At 37.7% G+C, this 25,581-nt stretch overlaps 2 protein-coding genes across 11 annotated transcripts in view; one reads left to right on the top strand and one right to left on the bottom strand.

The window, feature by feature from the left end:
* Positions 1 to 25,581, top strand: part of DOCK7 (dedicator of cytokinesis 7) — a 614,518-nt gene that overhangs the window by 397,964 nt on the left and 190,973 nt on the right. The window lies entirely within an intron of this gene.
* The window catches only part of ATG4C (autophagy related 4C cysteine peptidase), a 34,865-nt gene continuing 11,500 nt past the window's right edge, over positions 2,217 to 25,581 (bottom strand). For both annotated transcript variants that reach the window (XM_042462528.1, XM_042462527.1), the window contains 9 exons: positions 24,314 to 24,397; positions 22,896 to 23,129; positions 20,946 to 21,276; positions 18,478 to 18,548; positions 16,812 to 16,948; positions 13,897 to 13,975; positions 13,125 to 13,201; positions 8,443 to 8,562; positions 2,217 to 4,874 (listed from right to left, as the gene is read on the bottom strand). In XM_042462528.1, the coding sequence (XP_042318462.1) occupies positions 4,704 to 4,874; positions 8,443 to 8,562; positions 13,125 to 13,201; positions 13,897 to 13,975; positions 16,812 to 16,948; positions 18,478 to 18,548; positions 20,946 to 21,276; positions 22,896 to 23,129; positions 24,314 to 24,397 (1,304 nt within the window). In that variant the 3' untranslated portion in view covers positions 2,217 to 4,703. The remainder of the gene's footprint in view (positions 4,875 to 8,442; positions 8,563 to 13,124; positions 13,202 to 13,896; positions 13,976 to 16,811; positions 16,949 to 18,477; positions 18,549 to 20,945; positions 21,277 to 22,895; positions 23,130 to 24,313; positions 24,398 to 25,581) is intronic.

Genomic DNA, 25,581 nt, shown 5'->3' with positions numbered 1-25,581 from the left:
AGACTCTTTTGTGAAGTCTTCCGAATGCACTATATGCCTTTGCTAGTTTGTGATCAATCTCTTTATCAATCTTGGCATCTGAGGAGATGATGCTTCCCAGGTAGGTGAACTGCTGGATGGACTTAAGCACAGATGTGCCTACAGTGATGTGGGGATGGAAGTGTTCTTCCTGTGGTGCAGGCAGGTGGATAACTTCCATTTTCTTCAGACTGACTTCCAGCCCAAAGAGTTCTGCAGCTGTAGCAAAGCAAGATGTTAGGCGCTGCAGAGCTGCTTCTGTATGGGCAACGAGGGCAGCATCGTCAGCAAAAAGCAGCTCACGGACTAGATAGTTTAGAGTCTTAGTGCAAGCCTTCAGACGGCTTAAGTTAAACAGGCTACCATCAGTACGGTAGCGTATGTAAATGCCCTTTGGAGCATCATACTGAAGAAGATTGTAAATGGAGTTGGAGCGAGAACACAACCCTGTTTCACACCATTAGTTATTGGTAAATAGGCAATAATTAATAATACTAATAACTGTTCTTCATTCTAGATAGCAGGAATGATGATGCAGCTATGGCAAGTGCTTCTGCCACAATCTTAACAGAGTCTTATATTTTACACACTGATTTTTTTTTTACACACAATTACCCATATAAAGCTTTCACTCACTGATTAATCATATTTAATTTTTTTACACCAAATATTTGCTTTATTAAGGCATTTGTATAACTAACAGTGAAAAAATAAATAGATTAGATTAACAGATTGATGCAGAAATTTTCCAGCCATGTTCATTTTAAAAACATGAGTGGGCAAACAGATGTCAGTTGCAATCCTAAATACACCAGGAAGTAAGCTCCACAGCATTTCTCTGAAGATGCCAACTACAGATGCTGGCAAAATATCACGAAGAAACTCTTCTACAACATGGTCACATAGCCCGAAAAACCCACAAAAACTCCACAGGATACATTAGAACTTTCTTTTGTATAATCATACATAGGATTGCCTGCACAACCTCAATAATGTCCTTTGTACAATTTGAGTCTCCCTTATCTGGTACAGTATTCCAAAATTTGAAATCCCCCCAAAACCAAAACTTTTTTCATGGGTGGCTGAGACATTGACACCTTTGCTTTCTGCTGGTTCAATATACAGTACACACAATTTGTTTCATACACAAAATTATTAAAGTGTTGTTTAAAATTACATTCAAGCTATATGTATAAGGTAGATATGAAACATAAGTAAATTTTGTGTTTAGACTTAGGTAGACTTGGTCATTATATACATATATACAAATACAGGTATTTGTATACGTATACGTAAATACGTATTAGATAAGGGAGACCCAATTCATAATGTAATTCTGTAAGCACCCAGCCTTCCTCAGATATTCAAGGTCAACACATGAAGATCCAGGTCAAAATTGAGTGCTGAGGGGCATTGGGGGCTGGAGCTTCAATACTATCCAGCTCCTGCTCCTCAGTTTTAGCCATATGTACATTCATATAAATTCCTGAATAGAGTTCTTATTCTTTTGTGTTAAACAGGTATTTTAAGGGGTCGTTATGTATTCAGTTACATAGCTGCAGCAGAATGTTAAGGCTGGTTCATGACAATAACCAGGTTATTTTACATAGCTTGTCCTCTATGAAATTATCCCTGCTACAAAAATAAGTTTTTAAAAAATAGAGACTTGGGCACTCACTATCTGTGGAAATTTTGTAATATGCTATGCTGAAATTAAGTCTGATGTTAGAAATCAATATGTTAAAGAATTTGTACCTCTACATGCACAGTGGCTAGACATACCACAACATCAGGATATCATTCCCATGTTTATTTGCTGTTGTGTTCTTACCCCAGTTATAGGCTTTGATTTAAATGCTGCACTCCTAAGATTATAGTTACTGAAATTATATTTGCAGAAAGGAAACAAAACACAGTTCCCACCTAACAATTGTTTCTTCTTCTTCTGTGATTGGTTGTGACCTAACATTAGTAACATATCCTGTAAAACTGCCAATACTGTATTATTTTTTCCTATTAAGGTTGAACTACAATCTTAATGAGTAGTCATTATAAGATCATATTGCTAAGCAGCACCTTAACTCACTGCTCCGCTTACATAATTGCATCAGTATCACCATTAAAAAGCAGAGATACTTCCAAGCAAGACACACTGCAAGACTGGCATTTCATAATTACAGTATCAAACATTATCGGGGTTCAGGCAGAGTAACACTAATATTTTTATTGTCTGGCTCTTGAGCCACATTAAGCATAGGTTAAAAACAAAGTGATATCTTAAATACGTGTTCTCAAAACATTTTAATCCAAATTGGAAACTCACAACATAGGCTACTTCACTTGTCTTTCTCCCTTAAATGGGCTGACTGATAACCTGCTGAACTGAACCATATTACAATGTACAAATAATACCTGTGCTTTGGTTACTTTGATAAGGCATCACCAGCAATATGAAATAAAAATGGAACCTAAATAAAAAATTAACTAACAAATGAATCCGTCCACTGTCAGGGATCCATCTGAATCCAGAATGGTTAGAAATTGCAAAGCATTGCATAACACATCTGAGAGATCAAGCCTGGCACATCAACATTCTTCCACATCTGAATGACAATATCTGATTTTACAAGTACAACACTTCATTATGTTTATCTATTGTTAAAAAAATAATTTAGACATTTACAAAAGATTATTTTAAAGATAAAAATTAAATTGCAACATTTTAAAATTTAAGAGCACATGCCACTTATTCATGTATTTTTGAAGGGACTTTGTCAGCATTCACTTTCAGGACATAAAGATAACACCAAGTTTGGCATGCACTGACAGTATTGTTTCAAGGACTGTATTTACCTCAGTATAGATTGGCTCAATAACATAACTCAGCTGTTCAACATCTTCTGTAACAGCTACAAGTAGCACTATGTGCTGCAGAGCTGGAGTGCAGTACGAAGACAATGACTACCTAACATCATTTCCTAAGCCATATGTACACATTGGGAAAATTTGGGCATTTTCACGAGCAAACTTCATATGTTTGGCCTCAATGACATCTGTTTTAGATCAAACAAAGGAGAGACATGCCTTTTGCCAAGTGGACTGTAACTTCCGTGACAACCATGTGGGGCCTGTTTCTCTTTCGATGGTCAGTGGTGGTTTTAGTGCTTGAAGCAAGTGAATGGAGCTGCTATTAGGTCTCAGCCCTTTTCAGTATGCATGGGCAAACCTGGGCCCTGACCAGATGGCCTGGAAGGAACAGTCAGAAGCCACTCTGGTTGTGATCGGGCTGGGACCACAGCAACCACATGGCCCACTCCCAAAGTGGGCTGCTGCCATGGTCCCAAACCAATGCCTCCAGGAGTTGGATTTAATCTGCTCCTGGACCAGACTGCAGCACCAGAGCAGCTTCCAGCAACTTTGGGAGCATGCATCGTTTGACCGCCATGCCCCCAAAGCTGCCTTATTTATCCCATACATTTTATATTTATTTATTTATGGTATTTGTAACCCGCCCTTCAGCCCTAAAGGCTATCAGAGTGGCTTACAATTATTATTTTTAATTAGATGGTTTTTTGGGCCCTGGTCACCATTGTCAATTGGTTCCCATCACCAATCAAGCGCAGATCTGCAAGAGGCATCCATTGGTTTACTGCATTGATTATCCTTCGACATCTTCCAAAAGTTCTTTATTTTCTCTCTATCATTATGCATACTGTCTTTGGAATGTCTACCCAGGAGTTAGTTATCTTTTCAACACAGGTGAAAAACCTACCATTTTCTCAAGCCTTAGAATTGTTAATCCTGTTTTTAATGAATTATGCCACTTTCTATATTAAACAAAACTTTAATTCCTATTATGATGCTTATGGTAAACAACATACTGTAAACCCCTTTAGGAACTTTTGGGCTTATGAACAGAATAACCAGTCATCCTGTATTGTATAAAATTACTTTCAGTCTATGTGTATAAGGTGTATATGAAACATAAGTGAATTTTGTGTTTCGGCTTGGGTACCATCTCTAATATAGCTCATTATTTATCTGAGGAAGTAGACTGTAGTCTACAAAAGCTCATGCTGCCAACTTCTTTCTTTCAGTTGGTCTCAAAGGTGCTACAAGATCTCTCTACATTATGACAATTAATATATAAAACACTGATGTCATACGTCGTGCTGCTTGATACATATGTTGGAATAGGCTAAGAGATGGCCTTCCTTTCACCCACTGTCTTTCTTCCTCCCCATCAGGCAAGCCAAGTTGGTAAATCATTGTGTTCATGCTAATTTGGGCTATATCTCCAGTATGTTGAACTCACTATTGACAGATGGTATGGTGGACACCATCTTGGAAGATCAGACCTGAGTCACTGTCAGAGGCTTGGAAGTGTTTGAAGTGTCTATGCAGAGCACAGCATTTTGAGTAGCAGCACCTATACTGAGGAACTATATCTCAAAGATGGGGCTTACTCTCTCTCCCAGCTGGCATTTAGACAACAGGTAAAAATATATTTGAGAATACCTATAATTCATGGTTATTCTATTGCTTTATTGCTACCTGTTCTACAGATTTCTATTTTGTTCATGTTTTATCTATTAACTTTTATCCTGCTGTTAAGTTATGTTAAAAATCTGAACAGGCAAAAAGAAGGGGCTTAAAACATTTTAAATGAATACATAAAAGTGTCCTCACAGCAAAACAAAGTCCTCAGTACTAAAACGTTTCAACTTTGTGTTTTCATCCTCAGAGGAGAGGGCTCTCTCTTCCTGGGTTGGACTCATCACAAAATCATAGTCTTTAGAATGTCCGTTTACAAAAGTAAATAAGGGGTATTTCTCCTTAGATGAAGCTTTCAGAATCTATAGTGAAAACACAATATTAAAGAGAAAGCATTGATTAGAAGACAACTTGAATTGTTCTTACTTGTCAGCTGAGCACTTGTTTTTAACTTTAAGGAAAAAAACATTAGACATAAGATGAAAATCAAATTACTCAATCTGCTTTTTGCGTTTCTGGTGTACCTGTCAGTTCTACATCTCCTACATCTCTTTTGCAGCTAAGTATGCATGCTAAACCTGTGCTCAGAACATCTATGAGTTTGTACAGCAAAAATACGTAAGTTACCATTTTAGACATTACACCATGTGCCCAACAGAAAAATCAACAAATCTTGCATGCATCTAGTCAGCTTTTTCTTCTAATATCTTGAACGTAGCAAGTTCTTGGCCAAGGTGAAATCTGAATCAGGGATTTTCTGGCTTAGAGAATACTTATACCACTTCAGCTCTTTGCCTTGTTACAATTTTAATCAAATGAACTACAAAGAGAATGACAGCACTATATAATAAAGCTACATTACTCTCCAGATAAGGTTCATGTTAAAGGACTAGTTAAACAACAATTACGTCCTAGAAAATCTTGTTTACAGTAAAACCAGAACCACAGTTTCCACATTTTATTTGATCCAACTTTAACCAGCTTCATCAAAATCCAGTCTTTTGGTAGTACTGTGAAAGGGAACTTAGAAACAATCAGTGGTAAGCAGAGAAGAGGCAGAAAAGAGGGGGTTCATTTGGTAAGATAAAATTTTAGGAAGATGACATAGGGCAATAGATCTCAAGGGATGGGATAATTGGATGCAGCCTTTTATTATTTGACTATTGGATCAATGTAGCCCAGATCAGTGACAGAAGTTCATGGCACTCTGATGGCTGTTTGGTAGCCTGTGAAATTAGCTGGCAGGCCTGTGCCACCTAATTGACAGGTGTCTACAACATGACAGCCATTAGCACCAAGAGAAAGCAGTTCACTCATTTCCTCAGTATTTAATGAACTTCCTCCAATAACACACACACACACACACAAATAACACACACACACATACACACACACACACACACACACCTCTCAAAGGCAACATGCATTATTCCTGTGGTTTCAAAAGCACTGTATCCTAGACAAGGACAGAAGGCTCCCATTAGAATCAGAATTAACTACTTCATCCTCTAACTAAAGGGCAGGTAAAGTGTGGTCCTCCAGATGTTAGACTGTAACTCCCAGCATTCTTTACTTTTGATTAGGTTATCTAGGGCTGCTGTGAGTTGCAGTCCAATAATATCTAAAGGGCCATATTTTGCCCAACCCTGCTCTAAATGGTAAGTATTGGTGGAATTTAAGATGATGTTGAAGGACAAACTTCTTGCATGAAACTGTTCTTTTGTGGCACAAGTTATACCAATTTTTCATTCCTCCTCCATGTCAGATATAATTATTAAAGAGAAAGATGGTATAGAAGCTGTGCAATCTATGACAAGTTCAAGCTGATTTACCAAATGGATGTACTACTGACAATCTTTGGTCTGCTTCTTAAACATTTTCTGGGCATTCTCCATATACTTACTAGAACTTTTTTTAAAATCTATCTAAAATCATATCAAATAAAAGATTCACATGCAGTGGAAGATCCATATGCATTCGTGGACAAAGACTACTGAATCAGAGCCACTTCAAAAACAAAGTTTCAAATATATGGTGTAATTGTCTTCCATAGTAGAAAATGTGTTCTAGTCATGGAAAACAATTACATACGAGATTCCTTATTACTAACGCAAGGGCTGACTTTCGATGCAGCATTTGTCTACACAGGGACAGAGTGATTCTTCTGGAATCATACACATGACAAATACTATAATAAAATTAGAATCAGCGTGATGATTTCCCCCCTCAGTAAAGTAATGCTTCTTTCTTCTGCTGAACAAATTCTTCTGCCTACAGCTCTGAGAGCTGCTATAGTTGGTGGCTACCAGTGTGGTCTGTGAGCCAGGAAGCCCCCAATTTAAATGTCAGTGATGAACATTCTGGCCTGAGGCAAGTCACTATTTCAGCTTCCCTATCTCCAAAAGCACTCTTGAAGATGACATCTGCAGCATAAATTTTGCTCTATTTTAACAGAAGGCATTACAAATTTCAATACCTCAACAGAGTTTAGAGATGTTACTTTTTTGGACTACAACTGGCCAGGCTGCCTGAAAAATTCTCAGAATTGTAGCCTCAAAAAGGAATTTTAAAGGATCAGGTCTCCCACATTCCTGAATACTTAAAAAAAAGTCAGCTTCAAATACTGAAAGTGTAAAGAAATAAAAATGAGTTAAGTGAGTATTGATTATTATACACGAGTTCTTCTTAGAATTTTACTATTATTTGAACTTCCAAAACTTCACTTCTTAAACCCTAGAAGCTGAAAGTGTTGAAAGGAGTGGTACAATGAAAACCAAAAATGCCACTCCCAGACAAAAGCTCAATAAATCATCCTGGTGAATGACATTTGAATGTCTATAGTGCTTTTGAGCAAGGTAAATCTTTATGACAATTTGATGAAAATGAACAGATGAGTAGATTGGAGCAAGCTCCAGCAATAAAGAGAAAATGAAGTATTTTATTGGAGGAACAGAGTAGCTGTTTCCTTTCAATGTATTAAATGTAACAGTTTTCTTACCTTTTCTTACCCCGTGATCAATTGCAACAAATAAGTCTAGGTTTACTTGGATCTAGGAATGTACCTACTTTCACATACATATAAAAAGTACTAACTTACACTAACAACTTATAATGCACTATTTGGTTTGGTTACATTATTTCCAGTTAAAATCATTCCCAAGGAATTGATTGCCCCAAGATTCTCCTTTGCAAATAAGACAATCCAGTGGCCAGAATATGGGTTCTGCAGAAATATTTTCGTTTAAATGCTGCCACCTAGTGGGCTAATCCTGTACTTGGTTTTTTATATATAGGACTAGCATGCGGGGAGGGGGGGTTACTACGTGTATAAGGTCTCAAGACATCCATTAACTTTGGCAATAGTCTTATATGCATGTCTTGTAAGATCATTTACAAAACAATCAAACTGTGTCAGTGATTTCCCACCCATCCCCCAAAGTGTATTCCAAGGTGCAGCTTGGTTTCAAGAAGAGAAAAGCAATTCTGTACAACTATTATTATTATTATTAACCTTTATTTATAAAGCGCTGTAAATTTACACAGTGCTGTACATACTTGTGTGTGTGTGTGTGTGTGTGTGTGTGAGTGTGTAAACGTCTCAGCATTTCTGTGACCAATTTCATCACTGTAAATGACTGGTAAAATCTGCAGAATAGAATATAAATATCTTAAATGAATGATTCAACAACATCATCCACAGAGGGGATTTGCAGGTGAGTGAATATACATACATATATATACATACATATTCTACAGATTTTACCAGTCATTTACACTGATGAAATTGATCATAGAACTGTTTACATATACTGTACAGAAGGCTCAAGGCCTGGAGGCATTTCTTTAAAAACAACCCCACTCTGTATTTAAAACAATTTCAAGAAAAGAAAAGCGAGATGCAGTTATCACTTTCACTAACTGGATGCTTACCTTAGTTATTTCTTCAGATGCTCTTTCAAAACCTTGGACGTTTGGACAATATAACCCTATTGTGCAGCTAGGATCCATTTTTTTAAAAGACATTTTCTTCGGAGAAGGGCAGTGGAATGACTGTAATTGTGAACAAATATATTTTAAAACAGTTTAACAGCAGTAACAGAAGACCAATGATCCAGCTCCTTTCATTGGTTCAGTGAGAAAACAGGGAGCATGAACAAAGAATTAGCTGAGTTTAGCAACTCAGCTAACAAAAAAGCATATTTGTACAGCAAAACCATTGCTACTAAAGCCAGTTAACAGCTTTAAAATACTAAATATCATAATCTCTTGCTAAGCAGAAATAAGAAGTGGTATAATGATTCTGTGGCATTGCAGAGATCTAGCTAATCTTAAACCTTCTCAATTAAAAGGGAGAAGGAAGGGAGGCATTATTTAAGGGGAAATACAGGTTAGAGCAAAATAAACATGTTGTACAGAGAAAATAAGCAGATTCTGTACAGAATATTACAAAAGCTGTAAATATGATTAATTTAGAACAATATGTATGATCATTAGATGTTGACAGAAATTATACACAACCGGAAAACACAATCAGAAATGTATAAATGTATAAGAAGGTATCAATAAAGCTCACCGGAAAAAAAATCAAACCTTCTCAATTAATCTCAAGTAAACACTTTCAATTGCAAACAATATAACATAACACTGGAACTGTGAACACATTACACTTGCAGACTGATAGGATTTTCTACCACCATCATAACTCTACATATGTATTTCTGAGTGAAGTGCAAATGTTTTCAATGCACAAGGCCCCAGTTCCCAAGAAAGACTGGAAAAATCAGTCTCTGAAACTGCAGTAAGGCAGCCAGTCAGCCCTGAATGTTCAGACTTGATAGAAAGAAGCTTCTTCTAAAGATAAGACAGCACACTGTCAATAAGTATTAAATACTTCGTGATAAAAACAACTTCTCTTCCTAATGATATTTTAGCAGAGTTTGCAAAGGCTCTGAAGAACTGCACAAATTATTTCTCATTATACTAACTTTGCATTATATTGACTGTTTTTACACTTCATTGCACTTTGTATCATTAACGTTGGATGTAGGGACAGCAATGCTCATGCTAATGGGTTACACAAATGTTGCAAAATTTGGTATCGTATGGCTTGTTTTTGAAGAGTGGTTTCTCCAATCTTTTCGATATCATTTGTAGAGAAATGCAAATGTTTATGAGCAATGGAGTGAAGTTCATTTGAGAATCAGATATTTGTATTGTACAGGCATATTTTTCACTGTCCCCATAGCTATGACATTCAGTGTACCCTATGTAATTTACAGAAATGGAGCCAATAAAAAATCTAATTGTCTTCTACATAGCCTATGTATAGCAAAGTAACCTACTGAAATAAGGAACTTAGCATATAAGGTTTTTTTTGTACAAAACTGTAATACATTAGCCAGCAGTTCCCATAGAGACACAAAAATAGATGTACAAAAGCATTCCAAAAGCAGCACAGAACATTCAGAATGTTGCAGTTCTTTAAAAATAAACTCCACATGCACCGAAGAGAGGCCAAGAGCTTCCAAACAAACAGATTCTGGAAGCTTACTGCAGACTGGATTGATTTTAAATTTAACCTGGACAGTTTATCAATTTTGAAAACATATGCTACAGCAAGGTCTAGAACTGCCACCCTAGAATGAGAAACCAATTTCTATTTTGTGTTTGACACTTCCAGACAAGGACAAATTATTGCATGTACTCAACATTAAGGTCTGATTCAAGTGCAAAAACAAGCAAGTGCTTCTTACAATGAGATGCCACCCAGAATTGGCACACTGTCATCATGCCTTAAATAAGGTAGATTCATTTTATCTTGCATTCGTAGGATAGATAGACACACTGGTTTTAAACCAATAATAGTGACTGTGTGTCTCTGTATGACTGTTTCTCTTGAAATATTAAGATGATGTTTCTAATTGAATATATCTTGTAAATTTAGTTAGGGTTGCCCCGTTGAAAAGCTGAAAATTAAAAAATGATTAGAAAAAAACAAATCTAACTGATTTAATATTATTTCTCAAAATTTTATGCGAGTTAAAATGTATGTGCCCAGATTCATTCAAACTAAGGGCCCACTGGAAATACAAGACTCTGAAGCCTGTGGCTAAACTAAATTGGTAATTAAAGATGATTGAATGTTTTGCCACTCTTGTTGGAATAAATATAGAGATTAGGACTTACTAAAACCTCCATTATTACTAGCCCCAGAAGCTCAGCTCAATTACATTGTTATCATTTAATGGATTTAAAGATACATATAAACAGACAAGTAATCAGACATATATAGTTTTATAGATGTGTGTCTGTATGTGAGTGCACATGCACATACATACATACATGTATATATTCTGGGTAGTATCCACTTCAGTCATAAGCTACTTCATACGTATTGAGACATAGAGTGAAACAAAGAGGGAAGCAGTACAGAGCAAACCAAGATGGTCCTGAAGCCTCAGGTCTACTGTGGAACTTTATGAATACTGGGGTTAAAAATATCTGTGTTAGCAGGCCATGGCTTGAAAATGAGTAGGAATGGAAGTGCCAAGTGGAGAAAATAAAGCTATAACTCCAACAACAGCTGGTGTAGGAGGACACCCCATCACCAGCACCAAGGACCTTAACGTGCCAAGGATCCGTGTGAAGCCTTTAATTCCCTATCCCTCATGTATATTGATAATGACAGCATTCTTTCCATTGATGTACTTGAGGGGAGAAAAAAGCAGCTTTCCAAAGAACCACTGCTGAGGACATAAAATGACTCAACCTTGGATATGAAGCAAAGAATACCTTTCTCAAAGTACAGTAGACCAAAGCAAAGCTGTCCTGTACTGAAATGAAAATGGGTCCTGAATGATTTTCCCTTTTTCTGTCCACCACCCCTCCTTTTCAAAAACATAATAGAGGCAGGGTTCATATTATTCGTTATCAGTCAATGAGTTCTACTTCATGGCAACCTATTTCTATCTTGTCACATTCATCTCTACATCAGAGGGCTGAACATTTACTTTACAAAGGATAGTTGAAATAACACCTACTCCAAATATCTAAAGAAGTGACTGTTAATAGTAAAAAATACTGAAATAAGTTCTTTCAGATTTAGTAGTTTTAAGGTCTTTCTTTTTGTCTGTTTTTGCTCCACTGCCTCGTAAGTTCATGTTGAACCTCCGAGTGGCCGAACTACAGCAAATAAGGATGCTATGTTGCCTTTCCTTACACTCTTAACTGTTGTTGTTAACTGCTGTGAAGTTGACTTTGACTTATGGTGACCCTATGAATGATAGACGTCTAGGTTACTCTATCATCAACAGCCTTACTCAGGCCCTCCCGACCCAGGGCCAAGGCTTCCTTGATTGAGTCTATTCATCTGAAGTTTAGTCTTCCTTTTCCTACAGCCTTCTACCTTCTCAAACATAATTGTCTTTTCTTGTGAATCTTGTCCTCTCATGATGTGTCCAAAATATGACAGTCTTAGTTTAGTCATCTTGGCTTCTAGGGGTAGTTCCAGCTTCATTTGCTCTAGGATCCAATTGTTTATCTTTTTAACAGTCCACTGTATCTGTGGAACTCTTCTCCAGCACCACATTTCAAATGAGGTGGTTTTCTACCTATGCTGTAGGTTTTCTATTTTCAGTTGCAAGGATCCACCTCTAATAGAAGTCCTAAATGAATTACTGAGGTACTGTGCTTCCCTTTGGTCTGCAGACCCTGCCTCCTCACTCCAACCAGGGGAATAAAGTGGATACTTTATTAGAGGAACCATGACACCTGCAGTTTCTGAGATTGGCAGAAAGCAGAATATATAATGCTAATATGCACAATGGAGAGGACTCTCTTTCATGAAGAAATGACGCTGGTATCCAACATTATTTATTCATTTAAAACATTTATAGCCCACTAATTTGCCTGAAAGGGAACTCTAAGGGACAAAGTCAATAGTATTTATGAGACTCCTACCGTCCCCCGCCCCCCAAGCAAATTTACAACAATACATTGACTAGGAATATTTATTTATTTATTTATTTATTTAAATTTGATTCAGGGCTAATGAAATTTTGTTGGGGAACCAATCCATGAGGTGGTTGTGACCATTAAAAAAGCTCTAGATCAATGGTTTTCAACCTTTAGTCCTTCAAATATTTTTAGTTTTAAGTCCCAGAATCCTCAAACAGTATGGCTAATGATCAGGGATTGTGAAAGTTGAAGTACAAAATATACAAGGCTCAATAATTCAAAACCACTACTGCAAACCTTGTGGCTGTACACCTAGCTTCATCAAATTCAAGTACTGAGATCCATGAAACTCCTGTAAGTGCAACACAATGTATAGAAATGAATGAAAATCATGTGGACTGATATTGTGTTACTTCACGATGGAAGCCCTATCTTTAGTAGCCAAACTGTGGTTGACTCACAGCAAAAATCTAACACATTGTATAAATCATGTTGTTTAATATTCCATTGTATATAAAACATCAACATGCAATGCAATGTATTTCGCCTTTAAACATTTTTCTTATACTAAGTTTTAAAATGAAAAGAAACCATCAGAGTAATTAGTGTTTGATTCATATATGAAGCAAACAGTGTCAGTTCTTCATCCATCCTACCTCAAGGGGGAAATCCTTTACGCTGACATCTACAAAAGACTGGCAGTAATGAGGATCCATGTAAATCAAGCTGTCATCTACAAGGACAAAACAAAAGACAAGTAATTCAAAAAACACCTTATTATTACACTGCTTACAATCCAATTTCTATGCAGAACAGTGGGGGGAAGAAAACCAGCAAGTAGCTGCCTGCCAGACTGATATTCATTGATGGAAGCATAGGTTTTTGCAGGACAGATTAACTTTTGCATAATCAAATATGCTTGTGGAAGCAGAATTTTGATAAAGTGATGAGACTGTCATTTAATTTTTGGAGATAAAATTACTTTTACAAACACACAATTATATTCCAGGAGTTTGCATATGAAAAATGCATTGCACTTCCTCATCGTGACAGCAAGAACATATTTGCTTGTCATTTGGTCATCAACTTGCACCATTTAAACTACTAAAAGGGTAAATATATAACTAAGAACTGCCAAGTAGTAAGCAGCAAAAAGCTCAGAGTTTGATGAAACAGATAAATTATGCCTTGTTTGTGCAACAAAGAAAATTAAATGTACATTTTACAGAATTCAATTACCATATGGGGCAAGTGACAAATGACTGGACTTTGGTGGGTCTGATAAATTAATAAAGTACTCATTTTGCTATTTTAATCATTCCACTTCCCATGGGTCTTATATTAACTCCAGAGCTCTGGCGTGTTGGTGGGGAGGGGAAGAGAAATACCATACTGAAGATGACATATCTGATTAAAAAATACACTAACCTTGAAATCCAGCAAAATAATATGACTGCTTTGGTTTGCCGCCAATAATGCCAATACAGTATTCAAGACTCAAAATTCCCTGTCATCACAACAAAAAGTAATTTCAGGTTTATGATTACATTATGTGGGAAATACAGTAGCCTTAATCCTATGGTAGCTGGCTTTTGCTCTATACAATATGCTTGGAAATTAATCCCTCAGTATAAACTGAGCCCTTCGTCTCTATTGGGATTTGGTTCCAGGAGCCCCTGTGGATACCTATATCTATGGAGTAATATGGTGTCACTTGCATAAAATGGCAATATCAAGGCTTGCTTTGGGAAATTTGCCATTATTATTATTATTATTTTAATATTTTCAAGCCAAGGATGGTTGAATCCATAGATTAAAAATATATATGGATACAGAGGGGGCAAGTGTACCAATCTTTCCCCATTTTCTTTGCCTACAAAGGAGAAAAATCCATTCAGCATGCAGATGCTTGTGCTCATCCAAAATATTGCACAGAAGATAATTGCAAATCATGCATGTGTGGACCTCCAGATGACAGCCACAAGATACAAAGTGGTAGGCAGTATAAAACAGAGTAAAAACTCTATTCTATACAGAATGGTATTTTGATAAACACTTTCAGAAGAACCACATTCCAAGAACACCAATGAATTTTTGTAAGTCCAAGAATTAATCTATTTCCAGCTGCTATCCAGATTGTTATGCAAAGAAAGTTGCAATTAATTTTAACTTTGATTATAGGTCACAAGGAATAACTTATTTATTATTTCATTTATATCCTATAGTCTCAGTACAGAGCCCGTACACATCAATTTTTTAAAAAAATAAAGCCAATAAAAAATAAAGAATAATTTATTCTTATTTAGAACTGTGCACTTGTTCAGCACATAGCTTCCCTACTGAAATCAGTATGATCCCGTATCACTCATTCATTTCCAATTGCCTGACCTTGACTTGCCAAGGAAAACCATTCTCTGCCTCCCACCCACTCTAACTAAAGTATGTATGTGTTTCATAATGAAGGGACCCCCACAGGAAAATCTCTTTGACAAGCCATTAAAATGCAAACCTCCATTGCTAGTACAGTAAGCCCATGAAATACATGGGCTTCACATCCGTGGCTTTCAGCATACGCTGAACCTGTGGGAGATTCAAATGAATGGTGCACATGCCGCGTGTACACATTCCATTATTTTCAACAGGGCACAAGCATACTCAATTTTCCCCTTATGTGCGTGGGGAGGGGGGGGCAGAACGGATCCCCTGCATAAGGGGAGAGAGCACTGTACTATCATCCTCTCCTGTCCTCTCCTGCTAATATTAGCACCTAGGCTGTCTATTGGGGTGGAGACATTCTTCTAGATACTTTACACTCAAGCCATTTAGGGTTTTAAAAGTTACTATCAGCATTTTGAATTGGGCTTGGAAGCAACCGTAACAGCCCTCCGGCCATTCATTTCCAGATTGCCCCCTTTAGATTTCTCAGTTTTCGCCCTTCATGTCATTAGTTGCTAATCCACAGTAACAAGAAAAAATAGTATTGTTGTGTATAAGTGGATTTGCCTTTTCCCACCCTTATGTGGCTTCTTATTTAAATATTATATGTTTTTGGTTTACAAGTAGCAGAGTAAAATAAAATATCATTTCAAAAACTAAGGATTTTTTTAAAATCAAGCAAATATTGGTTATTTTAGTTGGTGTTAACTGATCACTTTCAACTTTTAAGTTCCATATGAAACAGGTTTAATTGGAACAGAACACTAGTGCTCATGATTACTAAACAATCAAATGCATCCTCTTTTACATGCATCAGACATTATCACTGTATATCTATATAAATTCACAAAATGCTTCCAATACTGCCATTTTACTTCTATTAACAACTCAGATCATCAAGCCTTTCATAACAAAACAGAGATTTCCAGTTTTGAAGTGCATTTTTTAAAGCCCAGGCTAAACTTTTATTTTGTTTTGTTTTAACCCTTTCTCCCTAAAACAAAAAGAGGAGCAGAGGGGAAAACGCAATACTTTATAAACCAACAGGCAAACAAAGAGACAATGATTAACTGCCTACATTAACAGCAGCCTACAACAGTACCATACTTTGTCAAAACAATGATTATTTTCATCTTCCAATAGCTGATTCTGTTGATTTGTGTTAGGAAAGGAGACAAACAGGAGCACTGTGTTGTTGTTAGGTTTCTTCAAGTTGACTCTGACTTACTGCAATCCTATCATAGGGTTTTCTTCTATTCAGAGGTTTGCTACTGCTTTCTGCATAGGCTGAAAGACTGCAGCTTGCAAAGGTCACTAGGGAGCTTCCATGGCTTAAGCAGGGATTCAAATCCTGGTTTCCCAGAGTCTTAATCCAGCACTTCCAACCATCACACTACACTGGCTTTCAGAATACAAAGACTGCAGGTATACCAAACTACTCCCGCTCTTTGAGGCAATTCTCTTTAGGATTTCCATGACAACTGCTTTGAAATTATTAACATCACAGAAAAAGAAAAGGCAAAGAAGCCATTAAGATCAATATTATAATCAGCATTTTAAGGCTGGAGAACACGTGAAGATCCTAAGTAACCTTTTAAAATCAAAGTCACATGAGGATGCTCACTGAAGAAACACCAGCACTGGTAAAGCCAGATCAGTCTTCATCCTGAATTATTATGTCAGAAAGGCAGCCATTAAGGTACTGGAATAGTTATAATGTGTCTTAACATTGAATATCTGTGCCCTGCAATTATATCTACATACTGAAATTTCAAATTTCTGAAGTCAAACTTTATGATCCACTGCTGTAAAAATCATAAATACATTTAATAGATTGAAGATTACCATCCTTAACTTTCAAACCATCAAGTAACACTTTCTGAAAAGTGACTGAAGTCTTTTCATACCTTCACAAACTCTAGGTATTCCATGTTGGTTCTTTCGCCACCAAGCCTCACGGGAATTAATATAATCACAGATTTGGCATCTAACTTTTCAGAATCCATGAAAGAATACTGCATTTCAACAACATCAGACTTGTAAACTTAAGGAGATACAAGAAAAATAACCAAGCTTATTTCAGTACATTTTCAAATCCAAACTAAATAATTTTTTTTACCAAAAACAAAAAGACATGGTCTAACTTTAAAAGAGTCAGAAAACATGACTTTGCTTTCTTGACAGATACATCCCTCTCACTGCTGCCTTGTGCCATCACAAACCAGCGATAGCATTAGTGATACCAGACAAGAACTCACTTCAGATCTGTCTTTCTTTTTAATGGCAGAGGCTTGGCTGCAATGGCAACCAGGTGCCACACTGCAACCAAGTAAGTCATTGCTGGGACTCTCATACAAAATAGCTGAAAGGCATGAGGATGGGAAACATTCCTTATGGGATATGATCCACCCCTGCCCTGGCACTGCACAAGGAGCTGGGTTTCTATCTTCAGGTTTAACCCTCCCCATGAAGGCAAACTGTTGAGCCATCAAACTACAGGTGTACCTTGTAGTAGGATAAACACACCTCACAGACATCTCAGTGAAAAGCGCCTTGTAAGTCTGAATTCATCTAAAAATACTACCATCATCTCTGTCAAAAGACTAGCATTCTATTTCTTCACACGCCTTCTTGAACTCTAACTGAAGGACAAATATCTAGCCTTGTTTGAAAGCAGATGATAACCAGATTCATTTTATGAATCCAGTGCTGCCATTCTTCCTCTCTACTGCAACCCTTCCACCCAAACCCTCAAAAGCTATTCCAAAATGCAGTGAGCAGATTTTTGCAATGGCCCAGCGGGCTGCATATGAAAGTGAGAGGGAGACATCCACTATGACAACTTTGTATTTAAGACCAACAGATTAACCCAATGATGCTTGCTTTATTGTCTGATATATTTGAGGATTCAATGCAAAGTGACCACATTTGTTATTACTCCAGGGCAGAAGGAAATTAAATTTTTCAATTGCTTCAATAGCACAGCAGAGAAGGAATGTCCATTTTAAACTACACTTTTAATTACACAGGGTTTTTTTTCCTAGTAGAAAGAAAAAAATAATACATCATATAAAATGGTTTGTGCATGATGAGGAAAAGAAAGAGCTCAAAACATCTGAGTAAGTTCAGGATACCAGCTGATGGCAGATGTTACTGATACAAAAAAAAAAAGTTCTGTCAATTAAAAACAAAAAAATGGTCCCATATGTTTTCAGCTATGTTTTCATTTCCAAATATTCCCCAGATATTTAAAAGCCTATGTAACAATTTTGGCCCTAAATCCAACTTTGCATCCAAACTAGAGCAGATTCCCCAGATCATTGGCTGGATAGTAACTCAACAATTGTGTGAATCTACACTGATGAAAATCAAAGTATAAATTTTATATTATGTATTTGTTCTGGATGAAGAAAATCATAGCTGGGGTTCTGCTTGTTCAGTGGGGTCTCCTAGAGATCATCCAGAATGATGAGGGAGAGGGCCCTTTACACACAGAAATGCCACTCTGTTCATGGAAGCACTTTACAATGAAATGCTCTGAACACTGGGCAAGGCCTGTCGCTGCACACTTACCTGTACAATCCTGAGCTACATAGACAGTTATTCCTTGCAATTCAGGGTCTCTTGCCTCTTCCACAGCTTTTCTATGTAAAAATAACATACTTTCAGGTGTAAGGCAATGGCTTCATGGCACACTACATATATTAATACAAGAATCCTCTCTACTATAACGAAAGGTATCTTCTCACTCAAGAAACTGACTTTTGGTAAGCAGATTTACTGCTTTCACACATCAACACTACCTAACCATTGTAAACATCTCTATATCACTATACACAGCCTTTGAAAATTTAGGGCAAGTGTCATGATTTGCATCCTTCTGGATCCTATTACATTCTGTCCGACTCCCATAAGTGTGTATATATGCTTTATACCTGAGCATTTATTAGCATCCTGTAAGCACCCTAAGAAATGGGTTTATATCTACAAAATCTCATGCAAAAATAAAAACCAGCTAGTCTTAAAGGTAGTGCTACTTTACTCCCCCCTTCTCCTATTTATGCTGCAAGAGACTAAAATGGCTACTACTTTGAAAAGTTCTGTAGCAGCATACATAACTGGAAACTACCTTCAAATGTAGCCTACCCATACAAATGGAAAGGCTGAACACAAAATAGTAACCTGTGCAGGTAATCATTGTATGAAGCAGCTCTCAGCTCAAAGTATAAACACAAATTAGTCACTCAGAAGTAAGACTCATTATTTCCATTGTGACTTACACCCATGAAAGGGAGCATAAAACTACAACTGACCTGAATTCTACATAATAATAATCAAGGTGATCTAGGAGGAATCCAGTTTCTCTACTGTATCGTCTTACATATGCAATTTGTTCATGAATGTTTTGAAACAGGTGCATTCAACCTGAGCATGCCAATTCTGAAAAGGAGACTTGTGAAATTGTGGCCTGTTACAGACTGCCAAAATAAAGCTGCTTCGGGTCTCTTTGGAGGTATGATGTTTAAATGATGCATGCATCCGAAGAATCCAGAAGCTGCACCAAAGCTGCACTCCAGTGCTTAGGAATGGAGTGTGGCTTTGGCGCGACCTCTGGACTCTTAGGACCCATGCATCATTTAAATAGCATACCTCCAAAGAGACCCGGAGCAGCTTTATTTTGGCAGTCTGTAACAGGCCTGTGTCTTTTGGTGCTAAATTTCAATTATTTATCTCTGCAAATACAACTGGATACACAAATAACCTTCACCCCTCAAACTATGTACTATTTCCCTGTAGCCTCATTCAAGATGAATATTCTTGCTATACAAGCACTACATGAATTCTGCATCTATATAGATGTAAAAAATCTACATCTGCACTTTGGCCTCTTGTGCTTAGAAAGCTTAATGATTCAATTTATTACCATATTGGGGCACATTTAGAACATAAGTCTATAAAAATACAAAATCAATGGTGTCCAAAAAAAGGAACATAAATGTATCTTGCACTGAGAAATCTGACTTTCAGCTTTAAAAAAAAAGTTTAGCCTGAATGTCACAGACTCTTTACTTTTACTATGATGTAATTATAATATTAATAGTCCCATACACTTACAATCTCACAAAAACTTGATCTGTGCAAAGAAATGCTGAAAACATCAATTTTAAATTCTGACAGTTCATTACACTATCAGTACATTACAGCCCCCAGGTTACAGTATTTAAAAAAAGAAGTCTATAATGTTATGCATGTTCCAAGGTTAAAAGAGTTGTTAGTTTTTAGAACATTTCATTAAAGATACTGTATATAAAAGCTAGGTTTGGAACAGATCTTAGCATCTTTGCTCTTCAAAAAGTTGGTGGAATGTCTCAGAAATACAGGTCCAAAACACACTACAGAAATAATTCAATTTGAGACCGCTTAAATACAAGTGCTACCTCAGGTTACGAAATTAATTCGTTCCGCCGCGGCGTTCGTAACCCGATGCATTTTTGCAAGCCGAAAAGGCTTTTCGAAGCGCGGCTAGCGGTCGCGTTTGAATTTCGCACGAAAAAAATTTCGTAACCCGAAAAAAACATCGTAACCCGGACAGTTTTTTCCTATCTAACTTTTTCGTACCGGAAATTTCGTAACGCGGTCAATTCGTATCCCGGGGTACACTGTACCCTGGCTCAATGCTAGGGAATTCTGGGAACTGTAGTTCTGTGGGACATTTAGCCTTCTCTGTCAGAGAGCTCTGGTGCCACAACAAACTACAATTCCCAGGATTTCCTAGCACTGAGCGAGGGCAGTTAAAGCAGACCCAAACTGGATTATTTCTAGTGTTTTGGACTGGAAGCAACTTGAGCAGAACCTCACATTCACCACTCCCTACTTCTGCAACACAATTTGCACAACTGAATCACCAGTGACAATGAAATAGTACTAAGTTTCAATTTTTAAAACTTTTTAATCACCTTAAAACCCAAATAATAAATCCCAAATTAATAAAAGCCATTTGTTTGATGGAACAGTGGAAGACAAAGTGGTTGATTGTTTACCTCAGAAGATGAGCTACAACAGCTGGCCCATACCAATCTCCAGCTATTTTCCCAGACTTGTTTCCATATTCTATCAGTCGATGTAAGCCAAAATTTGCAAATGGAGAATCACCAAACCAAGATATTATTTTTCGATGGTAATGTTCCTCTCTGCTTTCTCTTTTTCCCCACTCCCCTTTTGGGATTTGATTAGGAGGGCTTGGCTGCTTCTTGAATTCCCTCTCTCTTGTTAGAGATGCTTCAAGTGATGCTGTGAGTTTTTTTACTGTGTGACTTGTCCATGATTCAGAGTCTGGATTTTCAATGACAAATGCATCTGGCCAGGTCCAGTCTGTGACAGTATTACAAACACAGTATAATTCCTTTTTTCAAGTCAAAGAGGTTTACCTTGTCATTAACAACTGAAAAGTTTTCTATTCAAATTGGTTAATTTAAATAATTTAACTGCTGATAGTTTTAAGACATTTAAAATTAAGAATTACCTAGGTGGATAATTTAGCATTAGCAATCATATCAAGCAATAGTACCAGCGTGGTTTAGTGGTTTGATCATTGGACTATGATTCTCGAGACCAGGACTGGAATCCTGGCTCAACTATGTAGACCATTGGGTGAACATGGGCAAGTCACTCTCTCTCAGCCTCAAAGGATGGCAATGGCAAAATCCCTCTGAAAAAACTTACCAAGAAAACCCTATGAGTTGCCATAAGTCCGAAACGACTTGAAGGCTCGCAACAAAATCAAAGCATATCACAGTTACTAACTTGTTTTAAGTGCAACAATACTTATTTTACAATACAAGCTATCCATTAAAGTAAACAAATAATGAAAATTAGTTGCTATGTATTTTGAGACTTAAGAATTTTTCATGCATGAATAAATGCAGCTGTATTTTGAAAAAGTTACATTAAGTTTAGATGTATATTTAAATTATGAAATAAAAAGTAGTTTTCATAAATTTTAAAACTAAACTGTGAAACTCATTTTAACAAGATATTGATTTATCAGAGCTTATTAAAACCTTTTGAAACACACTAAATCAGAGGGAAAATATCTGAAAAAAATTAAAAGAACAAAACTGGAAAGGCATACATAGGGGAAACAGGCAGTATACAGACCACCCCTTTGGACAGCCCCGAGGCCCCAATCCGCCACTTTTCCAGGCCGCGGGGAAGTGGCAAAAGGCCGCTTCACTGTGGCCTGGAAAGGGGTGTCCTTGGGGCTTCAAGCCCCAAGGACACACCGACAGCAGCGGGGAAAGGGAGAAAGGGGCCACTCGGCCCCTTTCTCCTTGTGTCGCTGGCGCAGTTGTTTAAAGGCCGCAGCAGTGACACAAATGGCAGAAGGAGCTCTGTTTTGGAGTTCCTTCCGGCACCACTGAAAGGGCGCCACAAGTGCCCTGCAGCAGTGCAAGGGCGTCTCATGCGCGCTGCTCCATTTGGAGGCGGTGCGTGTGTCACGTAATCATGGCGGCCCCCGTGTGTACAGGGCGCCGCCATGATTACACCCCCATCACGTGCTGGGGTGAGGCCGGTATGGATGCTGCATCCTCAACAACCCCTAGCACGTGACGGGGGCGCCGTATCCGTCAGTCTAGATACCGCCTTAAATACACTCATGCTTGGGGAAGTATAAATGCACTACTTTTACTCATAGTCAGAATATTTCAGAATTTTGTTTTTATAAAACTTCACAATTATAATATGCTGTACTAGACTGTTATCTTGAACCTTAGAAGATCCAGATTTAAATCCTCATTCAGCCATAAAGGTCACTGGATGACCACAGACCAGTCACCTCCCAAAATCAAATAAGAAATGTACACTAACAATACAATTTATAACATTAACACACCCTTCATTCTCAGAAACATCTACAACCCAATTTCATTGATTACTCATTTCCCCAGTCTAAATATACTATAATTTTCCAACAGATCCTGGGAACTTGCCTCTACCAAGAAAATGAAGAATAAGCCCTTGTGCCAGAAGCATCTGGCCAGTCCTCAGGGTGCAGCCCCAGCCACAATCTGTTGTTAATGCTGAGCCCTTGATTTGAGGAAATTCTTCTCTGTATGTCAGCCATATTCTAGAAATAAAGTCTTTACGGAACTCTTCAACATTTCTTGAAATTCCATCTTCTGTTAAATCATAATTTGATCCATTTGGTGACTCCTCAGTTGGCTCTGAGAGAGAGAGATCACAAATCATATGTACTACATATGCACTATATACCACATATTTTCATGGGATCGCCATAAGTCAACTCATAACCTGAAAGTGCACGCACACACACACAGACAATTTTAAAATAGATAGCATAATATTTATTGTAAATTAAGTGAAAAAGGCAACATACTAAAATTGTTAACAATGTAGGAATAATTGCAAGAAATGTATTTACTGGAAACAGAAACTGTACAGGTGTCTGTCTCTTAGAGTAGAGCTAAAGCAAGGGGTTTTTCATTCGGAATGCAAACACCATTGGTTTGCTTGGTAAATGACATTTAAGGGCATCATCAGACATAGATGTGTATAAAAATCCTCCCTTCAGAAGACAAACTAAGATGGTTGAAACTTTGAATTTGTCCTTTTTAAAGTGATCTCCCACAGTAGATAATTTCTTTCTGTTGCCTGGGGGGGGGGGGGGAAGGGGGGCATCTATACTCAAGGCAGGAGATAATTCATGAGCACACAAAGTATGCCAGAATAAATACTGGAGACAGTTCTTGTACCTTTAAAAGAGGGGATTTCAGCAAGTGTTCCTTGTTATCTGGTTCCATGACAAGCAATACCTGGACATATTACCTCTTCTACACAACCATTAAAGGTATAAGAGACATTTCCAGTTTTCAGTCTGGCAACCCAGACACCACTCCGCTCAGGTCCTGCAAGCTCAGGCCTATGGCCTGCCTAGCCTGCAGTCTTCCTCTCTTTCTACAGCCTTCCACCTTTCCTAGGATCATTGTTTTTCCTAATGACTTATGCCTTCTTGTGATGTGGCCAAAGTGTGGGCCCCATACAGACAGGCCAAAATAAAGCTGCTTCAGGTCACTTTGGAGGTATGCTATTTAAATGACACATGCTACTTAAGAGGCTAAAAGCTATGCCAAAGCTGTGCTCCAGTTCTTAGGACTGGAGCACGGCTTTGGTGTTGCTTCCAGACTCTTAGGACACATGCATCATTTAAACAGCATACCTCCGATGTGACTCAAAGCAGCCTTATTTTGGCCTGTCTGTATGGGGCCTATGTTAGTCTCAATTTAGTTTTTCTTACAAGTGGATAATTCAGTCAACCAATCATACACACACCGCTCCATATACACACTGAAAAGGACTGCATATTTGTTTTTAAACTCCTAGCACATACCATCAGTCTTGAAATGGTAACATTTCCCAAGCAAAAAGACAGGAGAATTTCTGCTAAAGTAAGTTTTTGTTTTCAATACCCAGCCTATAAAGAAGCAGAAACACAAAAACAAATTTCACCAGGTTAGCTTAAATAGTGAAAAGATCATAGGGGAAAAAAAAATAAAAACAGGAAATTCCCATTTTTATTCTAAACAGATTTGATTTTAAAGAGAATTTCAGTTATTTTTATGTGTCATCTTTCTGTGGGATATTTTTCTACTGATATTTGCAGAATCAAGAAACATTTCAACTTTTAAAGCATCAAAATAAAGCACTTAATGAATTTTATTCCTACCCTCTTCATGAAGAAGTAACAGCAAATGGGTGGTGTTACAATACAGAAAAATCCGTTTGATGAAGTCAGTTCTAATAAATTAATTTCTTGTACACAACCTTGAACTCTTCCTTGATTTGAAAGATATATTGTTTTGATCCCTGAGGGCAAAGCCCTGTGCGTGACTATTACTCTCAGGGGATCCCTTTAAAAAAAGAACTTTTCGCTGCCGCCACCCAGTGAATGAACACCTCCCCCAACACACAGTGGGACTTGTGAGGGATAGAAAGAGAGATCTAGTTTCCTTTCTTGCTAACCCAGAGCAATTAGTAGCCGAGTCAAGGCACGTGTACAGGAGCAAGAGAGATAGCAGATGCTTTTTAAGAAAGAAGTTTATTTTAAAAAAGGATAGAATAGGATAGAAAGAATTTATATCACGCTTGCAAAGCCCCCTTGCCTTGCAGGTCCAAAGAACATAGTTATAGAGTTCATTCCACACAAGCCATTGTTGAAAATAACAAAAGGCCTAAACGCACTAGCTAACTAGTCACAGAAGATGGGATTTGTAGTCCTTTTGAGTTCCTGGATGCAGGGAGGGCCCCTTGCCGCTCGACCTGCATTCCCCTGAGTCTGTGTCCCCCAGACTCCAAGAGACATCATCTGGTTCCCCCTCAGGAGAGGATCAAGGGAGAGACAAAGGCCGCATGGCCGCAAGGGCCTTTTAAGACTTCCCATAGAAAGTTTTGAATCTTGCGTCCTACTCTCTGATGGTCAGTTAGACCTTGCATCAGCTATGATGTCACAGCTCATTAGCATGTGATGTCAGCTCTCATTAGCATGTACCTCCTCCCAGATTAACCCCTTATGGTTCAGAAGAAGTTCCCAGATGACTGGAGGACCAGTCATCACATATATGTATGTTATAATAATACATACAAATGAGAAACTGTAAC

This window comes from Sceloporus undulatus, chromosome 4 (assembly GCF_019175285.1).
Source record: "Sceloporus undulatus isolate JIND9_A2432 ecotype Alabama chromosome 4, SceUnd_v1.1, whole genome shotgun sequence".
Taxonomy (NCBI): domain Eukaryota; kingdom Metazoa; phylum Chordata; class Lepidosauria; order Squamata; family Phrynosomatidae; genus Sceloporus; species Sceloporus undulatus.
This window is presented reverse-complemented; position numbering and strand designations above follow the sequence as displayed.